The following is a 20800-nucleotide window of genomic DNA, read 5'->3' on the forward strand; positions in this document are numbered from 1 at the left end:
CTCTATACTACCAATATCAAGTGGAAGTCTTTGAGTTTCCTTCAAATACAAGAATCTATTCAAGTGAAAGTTTGCCTTACTATAACTTTGTATTTTTTTTAAAAAATATTTTTTCCAATAACTTATTTTCCGTTGTTTAGTTGCAATATTGAAAATTAGTTTAAAGTATTAAAATTTTTAACTTATAAGACCATAAAAATATTAATAATCATAAAAATTTCGTATTTTAAAAAAAATATTATTATTAAATATAAGAAGAATATAAAAAAATAGAAAATTATGAAAGTCGCCGGTGATCGGTGATGATGGTCGGTGGTTAATGGTGACTAATGGTAGTGGCTACTGATGATTAATAGAATTAAAAAATATGAATTTATAAGGTTATAACAAATTTATCGATGTTTAAAAAATATTTTACTCATTTGAAAATGAGAAGTTATTTTCTTTTACAGAGAATTATAAAAAATATTTTCCTACAAGCTATTTTACAAAAACAAATGGAGCCTAAATCTCATCAAATTAGTAAAAACTCTCTGATTAAAAAAATTTAAACTCAAAAATTTTCACTTTTTTATTTGTATAAAGAGTGGAAAGAATAACGAGACCAAACCTCGTTATCGATTGTCATAATATTTTAGTATGTAAGATTTAGTTTGTCAGGATAACTATTCCTAATTTTAATTGTAGAGGAGTATAGATAATAATAGGTTATTTCTGCATATTATAATATGAAGTTCATCTCCTTCATCCAATATTATTCACCTCAAATTTAAGAGATTTATAAATGAGAAAAAAAGATAATTATTTATATAGTTTATCTCGAAATTTAAATCTGAATTTCTAATTTGTAACGTTAGTTATCAATTGAGTCAACCCTAAAATTATTTTCTGTTACTTCTGATTTTAAAGAATAGTTTGATAATGTCCATAAAATAAAAAAAAAAAAAAAATCCCCAGTCTAAAGATGCTAAAATGGTAACCCTGACAATAACGAAAGCAGAAAGACTTGGAAAAAAAATAAAGACTTCATACTATTATTTAGCGTTGAAGAAGAGAAGATGCTATTAAAAGACTTGAATGTAATAAATAAATAAATAAAAGAAGCATGTTGATATTTTTTTTATTTGCCCAACCACAATATTGATATTATTTTATTTTATTTAGAAAAAAATAGTCGCGTATAACATAAGAAAAAGAAAGCTCATTAATTTTTTGAAATTAAAAAAAAATTATATTAATGAAAGTCTTCCGTTGTCTTCTCGAAGCCAACTCGCTGTCCAAGAAGCTTCACGGAGAGAGAGAGACAGAGAGAGAGAGAGAGAGAGGCGATGAAGATCTTCGGAAAATACGTATCTCCAGGGCAAATAATGCTGATGGCTTCTGGGTAAGTAACATTTTATGTAAATTTTTCACTTTCAGAAAATGAAAAAGAAAAATCACAATCGATTGATTGATTGATTGGTAGAAATATATATAAACAGGGTTGTGTTCTTGGCTTCAACAACGTATGACGTGCATAGATCTATAAAGAACAACGAAACCCCGCCGTCTAAAGAACAAATGGAAGCCCTTGAAGATTATATCAGATCCAAACGTGCTTCTCCTTAATCTGTTGCCCAAAAAACAGTCTTTTCGTGTTATTTATGTTCTCGTGTGCATTTGGTTATTCAAGAGAGAAAAAAAGAAAAAAAGCATATGTATTTTTTATCGTTGTATTTAATAAAATATTATATTAGTGATATATGTCAAAAATCTCAAATTTAATTTAGATAATTCATTTATCTTGTACATTTATTTCAAAAACCAAAGATTCTGACAATGCCAGCCAATTAATTTAAACCATCCAATACAGGTACTTCGGATTTTTTCAACCAAAATCATCTTATTTTTTTAGAATATTTGGTTAGATAAGTTTTCAACACTTGCCCAAAGTTTTTTACTGCTAATATTCATTCATTCATTAAATTTTAGGTTAGTTGAATAATCTGTGGTCGTTATAGACATATATGACAGCAGTGCGAGTACAATTTCCATCTGTTTCACAGCATTATAGGTCATGAGAAAATGACTAAATAATTTGACAAAAATTCCCAAAATCTTTTACAAATATGAATTTTTTACAAATCTACAAAGCCTAGAGGCTCTTACAAAAAGAAATTCAGTTAGAATATAAATGGGTATTGAATCACCTAAAGCTGCACATTATTTTTTAATGCACAATAGCATAATTTCTACCTTGATCGACTCGTTTGCCCCATAAAACAAGTAATCTGATCATTTCATTAGCATCTTACGGCGTACCAGACATTTCTCGAAACCTAGCAAGGGCCTTCTTATGAATGAGAGTTTTGTAACTATCCCCAGCCTGCACCTCCAGGCTAGGATCCAATTTCTTCTGCTGACTCCCAAGTCCAGCTCGATGTTCAGTGGCTTGTGCTTGGACTGGTTCCGTCATTCCACTTCCATCCTTTCCCAATCCCTTTTTACAATATCAAACACAAAAAGAGAAAATCCCAAGAATAGAGATGTTAGAATCAAGCTGAATAAGTGCTGTAAAAGCACCACCAATGGCCGCTACTCCACTTTCGGGATGCGCAATAACACAGTCCACATACATTGATAGAAAGGTGCACTCATAGGCTGAGCCTAGTTTTTTCGCATCTTTTGACTGGCCAACAGAACCAGGTTAAAGTCGACAGGACTATGCTTTATATGGTGTGGAGATCATAATTTCTAATGCAAGGCTTTATCTAAGTGAGGCATGACCATGGTTCAGTTTCAAACCAGAACCAGACCAAAACCAGCACTATGTCGTATAAACTTCAAACGATAACCGAAACCGTGTCCACAGATCGGTTCCGGCTCTTCATTTCTTTGAAACCGGAACCGACAATTTTGGTTTAAAACCAACGGTTTAGGTTTGAAACCGTGAAAAATATTTTTAAAGGAACTCCTAATATATTTCTTGTTTTATTATAGTTTTCAGAAATAAATTTTAACACTTCTATTAAACTGGAGAGTCTTTTTCAATAGTACTATTTATTACTATTATTTATTCAAGCTACAAAACTAAAAAAAAAATAAAAAGCTTGAGAAGGGTCATCTAAATTCAGTTCCAATCCGGAATGGAACTGAAACCGGCAGTTCTAAAACTGTCTTAAAAACCGCCTAAAAATTGTTCAATTCTGGTTCCACCCTTCTTGTAACTGGAAGGGGGTCATGCCTAATCTAAAGGCATCTATAAAAAAAAGTTCAAAACAAACAAAAATTGTAAGCGACTCTATTGGCTGCATATCAACCAGCAGTTAAGCAATAAATCAGTAGTTAAAAGAGTGCAAAAGGAGGAAATGATACCAAGCCTTCATGCCAGCCCATACTGCGGAGCATTCGATTGCCCACATTGCTCTCATCAATAGCCTTGTCTGCTGTAATCACCTCGTAACTCTGAGAATTGATGTTCACATCTCCAGCCCCACGTCCTCCACCAACACCAGGGGGGAATGGCATTGAATCCAAGGAACCCTTTTTGAACGGCAAATCTCGATCTTGAAAGTTCAAGAATAATAAAGAGGACGTCTCACATGTTAATTTGAATAACAAAAGACACAAGCAAAGCAATGGACCCAGGCTAAGATGACAGATTAGATATAGGTCACATGTTCCTAACATTGTCACTCTGAAACAAAGTATCATATCAAAGAACTTACTTGAATCCCCGAAAGCAATATCAGGCAGATCATCTCCAATAGAAGATGATGAACCATACAAGCTCCTTCTTTCAGCAGCACGATCTCTATAAGTTGACTGAGATTGGTCCTTATGAGTAGAAGCAGGCAGCGGCATCTCAGAAAACCTCCTTTTGCCACTCCCAGTAGATACAGGTGGCACATAAGATCCCAATGCTGATGCATCAGTCCTGAAGGGGGCAGCAATGGCAGATGTATCCATATTTGTTGACAAAGCCGTTGACCAACCAGCAACAGGGCTGGAAGTAGAAACTCCACTAGATGATCCTGAATATGAAGTATCAGATTTCACAACCCCTCGTCCAGAGCCCCTTATGACACCCATCAGAGTCCCTCCTGAGCTATTACTTACAGGTCTTGACTTCACCGGAGACTCCAAACCAGCCTGGGCAGCTAGGGAGGTTGTGCCAACTGTACTAGAGAGAGCACTCACCTTTGTGGTCACTGGATCAGATTTGAATTTGCTCTTTGCAGATTGTCCAACTGAAAAAGATTTATCATCTGCTGAGCCAGATGGCTGGTTGTCATCAACAGCAACACGAGTTGCTTGCCCTTCATGGCTCCTCTGCTTCCACATTGTTAGAACATTGTTCATTTTTTTCTTGCTAGCCAAAATACTGCTTTTTGAAGCAAGTTTTATCTCTTTTGACTTCTCCTTTTCTTTCTTCTCTGCAGCCAATGCTGCTGTAGCAGCAGCCTGGACTGCATCATGTAATGAGGCAGCCTTCTCTACAGATGTAATGGTAGCAGCCGGTGCAGAGATTACTACTTTTCTATTATTGGAATTATCTGATGGCTTTGAATGCTCAGACTGCTTATCAGCTGTTTTACTGTCATTTTGATCTGCACAGTGGATATACTGCTGAGTTTGGTGGTCATATGAATACCAAATCCCACTGTTACCATCATAGTAAAGACCTGAACAATACAAGTGAAGAGAAAATAGTAAGACAAGGACAGCATCCAAGATTAACTACAATGACAAAAACTTGTTCAGTGATGAAACCCACTCACGATCTACTAAAAAGCAAGTAGCTTGATTGGTTCAAATCCAATTTTTGAGATAGAAATGGCTGCTGACAATAGTTACTATTGTCAAAAATAAATGGCATGTTAGCAAGATAATTTACTCACCCACATGGCAGATACTGGTTCAAGGATTTAAACCAATAAATTCTCACTCTTCAAAGTCCAGAAGATCCCCAAATATAAATATGAGCACATGCAAGTGCAACTGCACAATGCAGCACATATTGACAAACATCATTGTCAATTCAATGCTATGTTTTGGACAATCAAACACAACCAAACATAGGAGATAATCTAGAAATTCTTCACTTCAATGAAAGCAACTTGCAAAATGTTCAATATCTTTTATCCATAATAAAACAGCCAAGAACGGTAACACATGGATGTCATTTTCCAAGTTTCACAAGTGAATTATTCTCCCTTCTCTATCTCATGTATTCTGAAAAACAAACTCATGGCAGCACAAATTAAAAAAAAATTCTATTCATTTTTTCATTTGTGTTTTGGAGAGAGTGGGCAAGGTGTTACCAGCTGAAGTTAGCACCTAGAACCAATGCTTGAAAATGCATCAACAAGGGAAAGTCAAACAAATGAAAGCATGATTGACTGCTTCCATCATCAAAAGGCATGCCACACCTGCAACCTTACGAATTTTGTAGCAGACAGCCAATTGGAAACTTTCCCCATTCAATGTATATAGCAGGTTGATTTATTTGGTCCAAAATTTATGCTAATCATTTATTTTCATTGAAATAATATAACAAGAAATAGAAAAAGGACCTGTATTTCCATCATAGTAGAACCCAGAAGCAGCATCATAGTAATAACCGGATGCTTCGTCCCATACAAATCCAGATTGTGGAGCGGAACCATCTTTTTGAACAGCAGCCTCCCCACCAGTTTGCTCCTGCCCACTGGTAGATTTGTCATCCGGATTATATTCCTTTGGTGCCCATCCAACAGCATCATACTAAAACCACGAAAAGGAAAACAGCAAAGAATTTAATTTCACAACCAGCGTATAAAGAGAAAACCACCAAGCAGCAAAAATAGTAGTACCATCTTATTAGTGGACTAGATCAAGAGAGAGAAATAAAAAGATTTTGAAGTCAAATATAAAATTTATCTGCAAAAATTCATAGGCATTATTAAGTTGTTTGTAAGCTAAGAACCATTACCCAGGAGTCCTTTCCATTCAATTCACCACACAAAAATAAATATTTATGATGTGTAAAGCAAGTCATAAAGCACATATATGTATTTAACTAAGACAGTGATGAAAGGGTTGGTAATATAGCTTACAGTGTAATGTAATTAATATGAGATATACCTCTTCAGAAGAATTGAGTTTTTTCAGTTAAATTTGTAGCATATATGGGTATGCAAGATATTCTGGACCATTTTTGTCCATTAAATGATTATGCATCATATGCAGGTTGACAGCCCTTTGGTGCCCTTTGATATTATTCTTTTTGTATCACCAGTAAAAAATTACTGCAAACTAAGTCATCTAAAAGAAACCTCCAAAATTGAGGGGTGGAATACCTGTTGGGCAAATGCTGCTGCCTCAATTGCAGCAGCAGCTAGACTGCTTGACTGTGAAGTTCCAGATGTCCCAGACCCTGGACCCAGGATGCTTTTTGCATATGCTACTCTTAAGACCTGTCCATTCTTCTCAAGCGTTGTTCCATTAGTTGCTTCAAGAGCTTTAGTAGCATCTTCAACCTACAAAGTACCAAATGTTATTATCATATAGAACGATATTTCTAGAAAGTGAATAGCCTTTATGGCATAAGGTAAATACAATCCTACATAAAGATCAACTCAGAGACAGGAAAAGTAAGAAGGCAGTTAATGAAAGCATAGTAACATTTTCAAATAAAAGCTTTGAGGAAGCAAAAATTAAGTAATATATCATTTGCTCAAAGCTGAAGGTAATTTAAGAGCTAAGCTCAAGATAACAAAATATTACTCCCATATCATTCTACAGCATCAATTTACTCACGGCTTTCAGGTTATACTCAGGAAACTCATCATCGTCAGCTTTTCTCCTTTTCTCATCAAAGATATGAAAGAAAGTAACATTATGTACTAGAAAAGGTTCTATAAAAACAAAGGGTAGCATTCCTCCTGTCAATTTAATGATGTCAAGCAAGCCAATATCAGAAGTCCAAGAATATAAGTTAATATGTATATATACACTGTTGAACAATGCTTGTCCTAATAAGATCTAGAAACCTAGCTAAGAAAATTTTCATGAGAACTGAAAAACTCACTCAGATTCAAAGATCACAAGCATTAAACCATTTAAGACTTATGGAAGCTCAAGACTTATATTTAATACCCTTCAATGCAAGAATGAAAATAGATCACATAAAATCTCAAATTCGAAACTACTTTAACCATCAATTACTCATAAAACAGCCAATCAAAGTCAAAGTTTTTCCAACACAATAAGACCCCTAAGCTGCTAAATCTCTAAATTTTGTAAAGTAACTAGAAAACCCTTTCTTTCCCTTGCTGCATCACATACTGAAGAGAATATAGTGTTGAAACCTAAAAACTAGCCAATTGAGATGTCTAAAAAACAAAAATATCATGCAACAACATGAATTCCCAAACAGTACCATGAAGCATCCAAAGGTATAGCCAAGACGTTGACTCGTAATTTTCCAATTAGTAACTCAATCTTTAATTTCTTTTTAACTTCGAGCACATACATAACTGCAGAACATCCAACATCCAATAGCATTTTGAACCACAATGTTTTTTGTATTTTCTATGATTTCACATTCTAGTATTATACCTTTGTTATTGTAGTTTAGACAATAGTTAAATGCTTCATTAGATTTAATATCATATGTCAGATAACAACATACGATCCATATCTATCAACACTGTAGTATTAACACCTAATGCTGCTAGCTTGCCTCAAAAACTTGGTCTTTTTTGGACTTCTTGTAGTTTGAATTGCAAGCAACCGATTATTGATCAGAAAAATAAACTACTTTGAGAAAGCAGTCACCAATAGCAAGCGGACATACCGAATGGAAATGAACAAATGCAAATCCCCTTGAAACATGAGTAAACTTGTCTCTAACAAGACGAAGATCCTGCAAAAACGAAGAATGAAATTTCTTTACATGCCAAGAGGAGGAGAACAAATTTTTTTTCCAAAAAGATCAACTTTTGTATACCTTAATTGGAGCATGTTTAGAGAACTCGTAACGAAGCATCTCCTCATCAGCATTTTCATCCAATCCACGAACAACCAAAACATGGGTAGGACCTGATAAAGTGTTACTTAGCAAATTTCAGCACAAATAATGCAACTGAAAACAACTAAAGTGAAAGTAAAAGCTTAAACTAACCTGCCTCAAATCCTTTCTTCCCTAAAGAAGTTGCATTTGACATGGCTATATCTGCTGGTGGTGAATCTTCAGTTCTTGGCTCATTACACTGCAACGAAGCCAAAAGAGGTCACATTATTTGATATTACAAACCCAAGCATATACATAGATCTATCATAGTAAGCCCTAAGGTCCCAGCCATAAATGCACTTTAGCTCCGGTGGTTTGCAAATAGAGCAGCACTTCATTCCTTGAGGTATAATCATACCAACTTCTACTGCACTTTAGTCCATGAACTCTAAAGTTCAGCTGCACTTTGGTCCTAGGAATTTTTTTCTAAGAACGAAATTATATTAATAAAAGAAAAACGTCTGTGCAGAGAATGTAAAAGTTCACCTGAAAAGTAGAAACAATTAACTAAAAATAAAAAATTCAAGTCAAAAAAGATACTAATGAATCTTCTGAAGATACTACACTTCTTTCAGAGAGTCCTCTGAGGTCCATTGAAGCATACCCATAATGTTTGAAATGGAACTATCTTAATCAGATGGACTGACAAGTTATATACCTAACTTCTCCAGTTGATGAGCACTAGAATTTATACATTAAAATGGATGGTTTTAAACTGCATTATTAAAAACTTTACCCCCTCAAATTCTTATATTTATTCCAATGGTACCAGATGATTAAAGTGAGCAGGAAGCTAAGGCCTAAAGCATGAGTTACCCTGTAACTTAGCTGTTATGGACTCCTCTCAAAAGTTCTCATGGTCATTACACTGAAATATTCAGCAGCACCTTTATAGAATCAACACAAATCTATGTCATTTAACTATAGCAAACTACAAAGAAAAACACATATGACAGCTTTCCACATGATGCACAATGCACATGATGTACAAGAAGCACACATCTAACACAGAAGACAAATTAGAATTGTGGCTTGTATAAAATAAACGATTTACATGTATATACAGATTTTTTTCCCCTGAATACTGAGATCAGAACTGCGATGTGACTCAATCCCAACAGCCCCCACCCCACCCCCCCCCCCCCAAAAAAAAAAAAAAAGAAAAAAGGCATAACCCATGAGTACTAACTCATCAAAAACCAAGTGAAGAAACCACCTAGAGCTAGCTCAGGTGGTTGAACAGAATTGGATGATAAAACAAAGAGTTAAAAATAGAAGAAGCGGTAAAATAAACCTGAAAGCAGGATGTCCGCCGAGCAAAGTTGACACAACCACAGATGGTACACATCCAATCAGATGGCACAGTTATGCTTCTGTGGTTAACATGCCCTGATCTCAAAGCATCTTGACCAAAAGGTCCACCTGCCCCCCCGGTTGGCTTACTACTGAAAGACAACAGAATTCAAAATGGCAATGATTATGCTTGAAGCCATTACTACATCACCAGGTATTATATGAAGAGGGGCCACTGCATGATATGTTCATCACAGTATTATTGCATAAATTTGATGGGAAATGTTTTTAACAGAGCCAGAAAGGTAAAAGCAGAAGAAAGAATGTTTCCAGATTTCACCTATATATGAATTCCATCATGCTTTCCGAGCTTAGGGGACACAGATTATTAACAAGGAATTCAATAAGGATTCTAATATAGAATTCCATCAAAACGTCAGCAACAACAATGGTAGTCAGGAAAAAACAATACCTATACTCAAAGAAAAGTTTCCTGCCATCTACAACAAGACCATCATCTCCAATTTTATCCATCATAGCACTAGCTGAATCCTGATTTGGAGAGAAAAAAAAAAACTATTTATGCCATTCTCAAAAACCAACAAATATAACTCATTGCCAGTTCTGCATAAGAGGTACCACAGAAGGAAAATCAATAAAAGCAAATCCACGAGAGATGCCAGAATTCCTTTCTTTGATAACACGGACATGGCGAAGTGGTCCCCATTCAGCCTAATAGAGAACCAGAAAGAAGAAATGTCAAGGCAAACATGTAATATCTAATGAAATAAAATGACAGAACTCAAAACAATAAAATAAATCCATTACAAGTATCTGATAAAGGTCTTCCTCAGTAGTCTTTTGAGAGAGACCTTTCACAACAACAGTTGCAGATGGCGCCTACAACAAAACAGATTTCTTGTTAAAACCCCATCTTAACTTGCAACTTTGCCCAAATGGTCACAAACACCACCCAAAATTAGTCAATGAACATACCACTGTGAAAGTCCCTCGTCGCTTCTCATCACGGTCTCTCCGCCTTTCAATTCTCTCATTTCGACCATCATCATAGCTGTCTTCTCGTTGACTTCGACCATGACTTCGACCTCGAGGGGACCTTGATCTAGGGCGGTCATCATGTCCACGAGAGTGAGATCGTTCATGCCGTCTTTGTGGACTCTGATCTCTATCGCGACTCAAACCTCTCTTATCACGTTCTCGATCACGGGATTCACGCCTCCTCCAATTCCCCTCTCTTTTGCTACCTCTCTCATAGTCTGAATCATAACTATGTCGGCCATATTCATAATCCCTCTCACGGCTGTCCTCCCTATTTTGACTGGAAACACGGGGCCTATAATCATAATCATCATATGCATAATCATCACGATCACGCCCACCAAACCTAGCAGTTCGGTCAAACCCATGGCCACGATAGGTATCCATATTGTGATAGCCATCATGAAACTTATCGAGATCCTGATATGAATCAATATCACGATCACGGAAAGTATCCATATCATGGTAGGAATCCACATATGGTTTTTCAGTTCTTCTTGACTCTCTATCAAGTGGATAGTCTTCTTCATAACTTCTCCTTCTTGATTGAGACCAAAGACCAACAGCAGGAGGTGGCGGATAGCTATCCCTCTCTAGAATGTCCCGATGAAAAGCATTTCTTGGGTAGACATTGTCTCTGGTATACCTTTCATCATGAAACCTCCTCTCATCATATGAACCACCAGCCCTGCCAATAAGATAAAATTGGATGGAAGAGAAAAGATAAAATCCAAGATTATAACTCAAATTGAAAAATAAATAAAATTAATAGTAATTCACCACAACCATAATAAATGAAGCATTCAGATACCCAGCATAAATCTTACGAGCAGAACCTAAAATTAAATGTAGGAACTCTAAAATAAATGCTTTTACCATAACCACTACTTAACCATTCTCACAGTGACAAGCATTGGCCAGCACTCACCGGTAGTTTGGCTCATGGACTCCACCATACCCCTCCAGAGCCTGTGGATTCAAGAGAATAAGCTATGTCAGCAACAAATATCAATCATGATATGAGGTTAGGCAAATCCATTCCATATCCTCAGTGCCCCCACAGCTTTCTCTATTTTTCTCTAAAGGATGAGATGTCCGAAAAAAACGGACAAATACATAAGGCCTAAAATATTTCTTGTATTATGATCCCATATATGTGATTATTAAGGAGGAAACCACAATTACGCTGTTATTATCCCATCCTTGCTGGAGACTATAGCGACCAGGATCCATTTCTTTGCAAGCAAATAACCGCCAGCGAAACCCCCCCCCTGCCCTGCAAGCTCTCGGTGATAGCTCAGAATGTTCTAAATCCTTTCCTGTAATATATGCACAAACAGACACGGTTATATCACGGTGAACCAGAAAGCAACAATCCCACGCGTTTGACCTTGGCCTCTTCTTTAACAACTTCAATCGTCAAAACCACTCTCCATAAAGTCAGTTAACACCCTATTCTCCAATTCTCTCAACACAAAAAGAAAAAGAAGCATCTTGATAGTAGACATCCATTAGCGAAACGAAGCTAAGAAAAAATGCAAACAGTATACAACTTAAAATCAAAAAATCAAAATTTCAATCTATTTCCTAACAAACATGAAATAAGATTCAGGAATGTATGTTCTCAATCGATTATCATTGATCTTCCACAAAATGAAAATGACCAAATTTATATATAAGATTTAACAGAAATAAAGTTCAGAAAATAAGATTCTGTTTCCTCTAGAACAAATTACCATATGAATATCTCAACCTCTCAATTCCAAAACATGCACAACCCTACGCCTATCACTGAGAAGATTAAAATCAGAGTTAATAGAGATTAGCATACCTAAAAGATAGCTGCGATTACGATCTGCCAAAGGACGTTTTCTTATGTCCTCCTCCACCTACTCTTGTTCTGGTTTTTTATTTCTCCGTCTCCGTTCCTTGTTCGTCCTTGTTTAGGGTTTTCTTCTTTTTGGTTTTTGTTTTTTGTTTCTTCTCTTTTTTCAACTTTAACTTGACTTTGCGTCGGTAACTTAAAAACTGTCCCGGGTAGGGGTGGCATTGGTTAATCAAACCGAACCAAACCGAATTAACTCTGTTTTGATTTATTCAGATATGTTTTTATGTATTTACATGATTCAAACTGAATTAAACCGATTTAAATTCAGTTATTTTAAATCAAATTAAATATTTTGAATTTAAAATAAATTTGATTAGTTATATATGGTAACTGAATTAAAAACCGAAAACTAAACGGTAACAAACCGATAATATATCCAAATCGATCGGTAACAAAAATTTTTAAAACATCTATTCGAAACTGACCGAATTGAATCAATTTGTTTCGGTTCTTGATTAGAAACTGAGAATCGCTCACCCCTAGTCTCGACTCGTCCTCGTATTTTACATTTAGTCTTTTTTATGAAGTGTCTTGCACGTTGACTATGCTAGTTATATATTTGTACTCTTTTATTTTTTTTATCTATATAATATTAAAGCATAAGTTTTTGTTTAGATTAAAATAAATACAGTTACTTAATTTGTATTAAACTTTGTTATACAAACTATTTGTAATGCTACTTCTTATTAGTTAATTTAAATTGGACTTTGTCATACGAGCAACTTATAATGCTACTTCTTATGTACTTAATTCTATTTTATTTATGATAAAGTGGCCTCAAAATAAAATTCAATTCAATCCCTAAACCTAATCTTTAATCCTTAATTTATAGATACAGATTCTTAAAACTTTTATAAGTGCCCAAAAAGAAGTCATAATTCAATCTCCAACTTCCTGCCCTCAACCCAAATCAATATCTATGTACAATTATAATGAAAAAAATAGTAAACTATTTTTTACTGTTTGATAAAAAAACGAAATGAGCAGATAATCTAAATTGATAATGGTAATTACTTTGCCTATAGTGACAATATTACTTACCGAGTGCAATAGGGAAAAGAATATATGCACATACACAAATTCTTGAAACTCCAAAACAGAAATATATAGTTCTAGTTTTTTTCAGTTTTATAAACACTGTTTTCTTTCAAGTCAAACAAATTTAGAATATAATAGAAAAATATTAAGAAAATTAAAAATTTTTAATCATCAAGAGGTTATTTATTTATTGCAAGGGAGATATAAATTTCTTATTAAATTAAAGTGATAGTAGTTACAAATTAATTTAATAACAAAAAAATAAAAAAAAATTATTATTAAGAATAGAACTATTTTCGGAATTCAACATATAACAAGAAACAAATTATATTAAAAAAATTACCAGTTTGAATTTCAAAAATCAACCCCTTCTATAACTGGAAATGCTGTAATTTAATAAAATTTGGTATTGATAAAAAAAAAAAGATTATAGCCAATTAAATAATTTTGATATGAAAATTACAAAGCAAATAATGTTAGCATCTAATTTTATCTCTTTATTTTTCTAAATTGCAAACTTAAAATAAATAAATAAATTAATTAATTAAAAAGATTACATAAAATAAACATTTTATTCTCACCAAATAAACCTCAATTTCCCTACAACTATACAGAAAAAGAAATTATACTTTTTTTTCTTCTTTTTTTTTTTGTCTTAACCACAGGTATCCCAAGTCCACTAGGCTAAAACAAAATTCTGCTCCCACCGGATCGGTTCAAGAAGGGGTAAAATGCTCCCGGTGAGTATTTACTCTATCTATGAGAGTCTAAGCCTCAATCTTACTTAAGGAAAAAAAAGTGATGAACCATTCATCCAAACACTCGTCAGTATAAAATGTAATTTTCGAATTGGCTACGATTAAAGCTATTTTAGGATATTTCAAATTTTATTAAGGGTGACATAAAAAATTCCATTATTTCCCCACTTTCTCACATTTATGTATAATATCGATAGATAGACAGATTAATTAATATATTTTTCTTATACAAAATTGGAAAACAAAAGAGCAATTATGTAAGTTAGAGTAAATCAAGATTTAGAGGGTGTACCATTTTAATTCGATCGATCCAATCTAGATTGAGTTGAGTGAGTTATCTGTATAATTTAGGAGTTAAGTTGGGTCACGAGTTCATCAAGTGAACTTATAGATGGAATTATGTGAGTACCTGTGAAATTGTAAGCAATCCATACTCGTCTGAAGAAATAGACAATTGAGAAGTTTAACAAATAAATATTATATAATAAAAAATTTTAAAAATTTTAATATATAAAAATAAATATATTAAAATATACTATTTAATTACATAATGAAAATTTTTCTAAAAAAATTACATAATAAAAAATTAAACTAACCAATTAAATCTAAAACTTTTAAATAATATATTAGATATTAAATTAAACTTCCTAATTAGAATTAGATTAAACTTCCTAATAAAATTTAGATTCAAAATAAAAAATTAACATAACCAATCAAAATTAAACTAACTTTATTTTTCAACAAATCTATACTACATTTAAATGTTGGAATATGGAAGAATAATGAGATTTTTGATAGCGCCCTTAATGAATTTGAATATTCATTCAAACACTCGTTAGAATAAAATGTAATTTTCGAATTGGCTACGATTAAAGCTATTTTAGGATATTTCAAATTTTATTAAGGGTGACATCAAAAATTCCATTATTTTCCCACTTTCTCACATTTATGTATAATATCGATAGATAGACAGATTAATTAATATATTTTTCTTATACAAAATTGGAAAAACAAAAGAGCGATTATATAAGTTAGAGTAAATCAAGATTTAGAGGGTGTACCATTTTAATTCGATCGATCCAATCTAGATTGAGTTGAGTGAGTTATCTATATAATTTAGGAGTTAAGTTGGGTCACGAGTTCATTAAGTGAACTTATAGATTGAATTATGTGAGTACCTATGAAATTGTAAGCAATCCATACTCGTCAGCAGAAATAGACAATTGAGAAGTTTAACAAATAAATATTATATAATAAAAAATTTAAAAAATTTTAATATATAAAAATAAATATATTAAAATATACTATTTAATTACATAATGAAAATTTTTTTAAAAAAGTTACATAATAAAAAATTAAACTAACCAATTAAATCTAAAACTTTTAAATAATATATTAGATATTAAATTAAACTTCCTAATTAGAATTAGATTAAACTTCCTAATAAAATTTAGATTCAAAATAAAAAATTAACATAACCAATCAAAATTAAACTAACTTTATTTTTCAACAAATCTATACTACAATTAAATGTTGAAATATGGAAGAATAATGAGATTTTTAATAGCGCCCTTAATGAATTTGAATATTCTAAAATAACCTTAGTCATGATCAATTAGAAAATTATATTTTATTAATTGATTGGATATAATTTATTAAATTTTTTTTAAATAAATACATCGAGAAAATTAAAAATTTTAAAATTTTTATTTTTATTTTTAAATTTATTTTTTAAATATATATATATATATATATATATGATAATAAGACATTTGTAATTTTTTAAATTTATTTTTAAAATTTTGATTGTGTTTTTATTATAATTTAGATTATTTTTATTTACGGGAGAGATAAAAAATATATTCTTTTATAATTTTTTTTTATATTTGTTTAATTTGATTATGTTTTAACCATTTCAATATAATTTCATATGAAATTTTCTTTTAACATTATAAAAATCTAAATAATATAAGACAAAATTATAATCATAAAAATGAATATAAATAATAAGTAAAAGTGAGTAATGACATAAAAAATTGCATGAGTATAATTAACTTGCAACGTCCGTAAAATAACTCGAAAATAAATTTTCATAGATTTTACATTTAAAAATTTAATTGTAAATCCTAACCAATGAAATTATATAATAAAATTTAAAATAAAATATTATATTATAGTTAAATTGGACCCGTAAACCCATTTGAATCTCCAAATCCGGATGAAAAACCTGTAAACCATAGGTAAATCGGACTAAACCTTTGATTTGGACCAAATCTGGTTCAGATTGAACCGAATTACCCTAGAAAGACCTAGAAGTTTTTTTTTTTTTCTTTTCTTCTTTCTTCCTCTCATTCTAGCGGCAACCTACCTTCCCCTCTCTCCTTCATTCTTTCTAACCAAACTCCATGTAGGGGAGTGATTCAAAGCTTGAAGATCATCTACACATTACAGAAATTTGGATTCGAGCGTTAGTTTGTGTGATTCGAGTTCGAATTGATAAAGAATCGAGATTAAGACCTTACTCATGGTGCAGTTCCGACCTCCAGCAATTTCACGCCGTTTCGGATGGTACCAGTGTTGAGAGCGGGCATCGGTCGGTCTTTTTCATCCCTATGAGCAATTACCCTCTAAAAATTACAAGGTTCGTGGCCGATTTGTGAAACCACCATGAACGCCGATTCTAGGCTCCTATCGAGCTTGTTCCTACCAACTAGAGTGCCGATATCGCCCAACCAACACCAAATATGGACTCTTTAATGAAATTTGAGCCTGCTGGTGTGAAGAACGTTCGATTCCAAGCAACCACGACTTTCTGACCACCATAGACGGCGGCGCCGGCGAGTATTTGGCGAGACTCTTGGAGGCAGAAATTTGAAAATTATGCACTGAACTTGAAATCGAAATTCAATTTTTAATCGGTACAATTTAAGATTCAGTTTATTAAATTAATGTAAATTTCAAGTTTAGAAATTATTATTATTGAGTTAAAATTAGTTTTGATTAAAATAATTGAGGATTAAGAATAAAATAAGGGTTCTAATAAATTGAAGCAAGCTATAATTGCTGCCATAAAAATAATTGAGAAATTTGATAAATATGGATTTTACATAAATTAAGCAAAGCATATAAATTAAAATGCCTGGTTATGAAGAATGTAATTATATTAGTTTTTTAATTTAGATTGAATTAAAAATTGATAAGAGTTAAGGACCAAATGAGAAATAAATTGATTACTTAGTGCTACATGAGTTATCGGGAGACTGAAAATAATTTAAATAAAAGGGAACCTACTGATGGTAAGTTAATAGAAGTTACTAATTTTAAGAGACTAATCTAGAATGACATACGGGGATATATTAGGGATATATTAAGATCAAATTGAATGATTTTTTTGAATCGAAAGCTAAGAGTTGAATACAAAATTATTTGTGATGATTGGTATTTGGATTATTAATTGCCCGATAGATGGGCTATGAGAGTAATAATCGATAAGTGTATTAAGTAGTTAATGTTTAAGTAGATATACATGAAATTAATTCTTTAATTTCTTATTTAAGGAAAATCATCTGTTTAATGCGGTCTTTCCTTTATATTTGTATTTTATCTAGATCGTCCGAGTTTGTCTACTGCTCCTGCTAATCAAAATTCAAGCTAAAGTTTGCTCTATCTGTTATCACTATGAGTAATAATAAATGATGCATACCATCATTTGCATACATGCATTGACCATCTCGCATCTTATAATTATATATACAAATGATACTTGGTCTTCATTATTTTAATTCTATATTATCAAAGTAACATTATTTACATGATAATCATTGTATAAATTATAATATTACAAGCATATGAGAATCCTATTGATACGGATTCGCCGATACTCAACCATGGAGCTCAAGGGAATATGGGATATAACATGGGAGATCCATTGGTGCTTCCTAAAGGGCTAATTACAAGAAGTCATGCAAAGAGATATGGGCAGCCATGTTCTTATATTCAAGTCCAAATCACACGAGCATCATGATGAAGCATTTAACAAGTGTTTTGTGGAACTTGAAGACATTCCTAGGCTTCTAATGTTGTTGGTGGCATGTGAAGTTGGAATGGAGGAAAGCACGCCTGCTACAGTGCCCATGCCAATTAGTTTGACTTTGCTACAGTAAATTTGACTTTTCTACAGTACCTTTGACTTTGCTACAGTTGAACTTGACTTTGCTACAGTTGCTACACACTGGTGCAACTCGCGAGCGCGAATCTACACTGCGCGAGTGCGAGAAGGGCAAACGAGAGGCAGAGAGTTAGGCCGCGCAACTCGCGAGCGTGAGCCTCACATGCGCGAGCGCGACCAACACTCGCGAGCGTGAATCTACACTGCGCGAGCGCGAGAAGCGCAAACGAGAGGCAGAGAGTTAGGCCGCGCAACTCGCGAGCGCGAGCCTCACATGCGCGAGCGCGACCCTCACATGCGCGAGCGCGACCAACACTCGCGAGCGCGAACCTACACTGCGCGAGCACGAGAAGCGCAACTCGCGAGGCAGAGAGCTAGTTAGCATAAGTCGCGAGCGCGAACCTACAATGCGCGAGCGCGACTCATGCCTGTTTTATGTTTTATGCTTTATTTGTTATCTTGTAACCTAATATGTTTAGGTTTAGTATAAATACTCTCATCTTCATTGTAAACAGAACTTTTTGAGATATTGATAAACTTCATTTGTTCAAGCTTTGCTTGTTCTCCTTGCTTAGAGTGATAGTGAGAAATTGCTTCCTCTAATTGTATCAAGAATTAAGGTAAACTTATCAATTCATTGTGGCGTTTATCTTGTTCTTTGCTCGATTATTGGTGTTACCGTTTCACTATAAACGTGGGGTGCCATAGAGCGATTAATCTCGATTATTGGTGTTTCCGTTTCAATATAAACGTGGGGTGCCATAGAGGCGAACTTATATCCCATTCCTTTGATTCCCGATCCCGGTTCCTTATCACCTATATTTATATATATTCCATAATTACACTTATATGTGCTTATTATCTCCTATGTGAATTACTATATCATATGAGTTGATTGGATTACTTGCGATGTGGCTGTACTGTGCTTTGTTTGCGTGTGAAAATGGAATGAAATATGTCGTGACACAAAACCACAGAGTGGCTTCCTGATGGTAATGAAAAAGAGAATGAAAAAAATAATGAGAGGACTGATCAAGTGAGGAATAGACCAGTTGTCCAAGTATGGGGGATCGACTCCTCGGCTCATATTTGGGGGATGAGCTCCTCAGTCCGTAATTGGGGATGAACTCCTCGTGCTCCGATAAAGGAATTGGCTCCTTTATTGTGAAATATGATTATCAGATTACTTGTGAAATGAGAAGGTAATAATCCCACTGAGCAACCTCTACTTGATGTGATTGTTTGAATGCGATATCATTGTGGTTGTTGATGATGAGTCATGTGCTTGATTAAACGAATGCTCATTATATAAAGTTGAAAAGCATTTTCTCTGACTGTTTGGGTTATGCATCATTTATTATTATTCACTGAGTTTGTGAAACTCACACTCTCTCATAAATTTTTTTTAGGAGGTAGACATCTTGCTGGTTCATATATGCTCTGCTCCTTTCTCCACAAAGTTACAACAGTAATTTTCAGTTTTTGGTAATATTTAAAAGTACAATGTTGTGTATAAAAATGTATCCATCTTTATTCTGAGCTTCGCAGTTAGGGATTCATGTAATACAAATTATTATGTAAAAGTTATCCGTGTGTTGTTCAATAAACCTGTGGAATTTCTAATTGACTCTCTAACAATAGGATTGGCCCAATTTGCTCATATTGTGGACGACGTAAATGGTATGTGAAATACAGGTCTGAACTATGAATTAGTTAAAAAATGAAAGTTGGGCCAAGGATATGATTCGATAGTATGATTTAATATCGTCATATTATGGGCCTATTGTTCCTGGAATCGGCTTTAAAGAAATGGATTTAAAGTGAGTAGGCTTACTACGGGTCTCGGAGGCCTTAAGCTTATATAGGCCCTATTGTCGATCCGGCTCACGGTTTTGATTGTGACAATACATCATAAAAAATTAGTAAAATTAAAGTCTTTAATGATATTTTTGACAATTCATAAACTTAACATGGATATTTTAGGAACTCAATATTCCTACATTCGTACTTTTATATATATTATATAATTTTTTAAAAAATTTAAAATTTTAAGATAACAAGTCATGTACTTGCCACAATGCGGGGATTATGTAATTTTATATTTTTTAATCGATCTAAATGGAGTAATTTTTCAAAAAAGTATTACAATTTATATTTATTTGATTTAATTTAAGGAACTTGATTAAATGATAAAAGGTAAAATTATATATTTCTTTTGAATTTTTAAGTAATAAATTGAAATATTTATTATCATAATAAATTATTGTAATTCCACTAATATAGTTATTTATTTTTTCCTTTGGATATTATCATACATTCATTTGAAATTCTTATTAATTTTTTGATATTTTATAATTCAATAAGGTATAAAAAGATTTAATTGTAATTCATTGAATTGAAATTATCTTTTAATTCCGTTAGTTAACCAACTTATTGTAACTCCATTATCTAATTAAGGTTTATTAATTATAACTCAGAGTATACAAATTTGTAATTCTGAAAATACTTAATATATACTCCCTCCTTTTTTTTTTATTTAGAGAAAACAAAAAAGTTCTTGG

General features: G+C 33.1%; 1 protein-coding gene and 2 long non-coding RNA genes across 5 annotated transcripts; 2 read left to right on the forward strand and 1 right to left on the reverse strand.

Annotated features, from left to right (window-relative positions):
* The first annotated feature begins 1073 nt into the window (after nt 1-1073).
* Nucleotides 1074-1741, forward strand: LOC110009707 (uncharacterized). Its single transcript, XR_002284586.3, has 2 exons — nt 1074-1384; nt 1482-1741. It is a non-coding gene; the product is annotated as an uncharacterized LOC110009707 (long non-coding RNA).
* Nucleotides 1742-2047: 306 nt separating this feature from the next.
* SUA (suppressor of abi3-5) lies at nt 2048-12380 on the reverse strand. Of its 3 annotated transcripts, none has more exons than XM_012219309.4 (16): nt 12219-12380; nt 11573-11706; nt 11316-11356; nt 10325-11075; nt 10157-10228; nt 9968-10060; nt 9801-9880; nt 9330-9477; nt 8147-8234; nt 7973-8064; nt 7820-7888; nt 6321-6500; nt 5556-5745; nt 3708-4664; nt 3355-3545; nt 2048-2479 (listed from the first exon to the last, which is right to left on the reverse strand). In XM_012219309.4, the coding sequence occupies exons 2-16, from the start codon at nt 11618-11620 to the stop codon at nt 2291-2293; spliced, it is 3189 nt and encodes a 1062-aa protein (XP_012074699.1). In that variant the 5' UTR covers nt 11621-11706; nt 12219-12380; the 3' UTR covers nt 2048-2290. The 3 variants fall into 3 exon arrangements, with proteins under 3 accessions (XP_012074699.1, XP_012074701.1, XP_037496924.1); XM_012219311.4 differs by having other exon boundaries at nt 9330-9480; XM_037640996.2 differs by lacking the exons at nt 11316-11356; nt 11573-11706 and having other exon boundaries at nt 9330-9480.
* Nucleotides 12381-16399: 4019 nt separating this feature from the next.
* Nucleotides 16400-18790, forward strand: LOC149497019 (uncharacterized). Its single transcript, XR_016320684.1, has 2 exons — nt 16400-16989; nt 17917-18790. It is a non-coding gene; the product is annotated as an uncharacterized LOC149497019 (long non-coding RNA).
* The last annotated feature ends 2010 nt before the right edge of the window (nt 18791-20800 follow it).

The sequence above is a fragment of the Jatropha curcas genome, chromosome 4, assembly GCF_041381405.1.
Source record: "Jatropha curcas cultivar XTBG-Jc1 chromosome 4, XTBG_Jcur_1.0, whole genome shotgun sequence".
NCBI lineage: Eukaryota > Viridiplantae > Streptophyta > Magnoliopsida > Malpighiales > Euphorbiaceae > Jatropha > Jatropha curcas.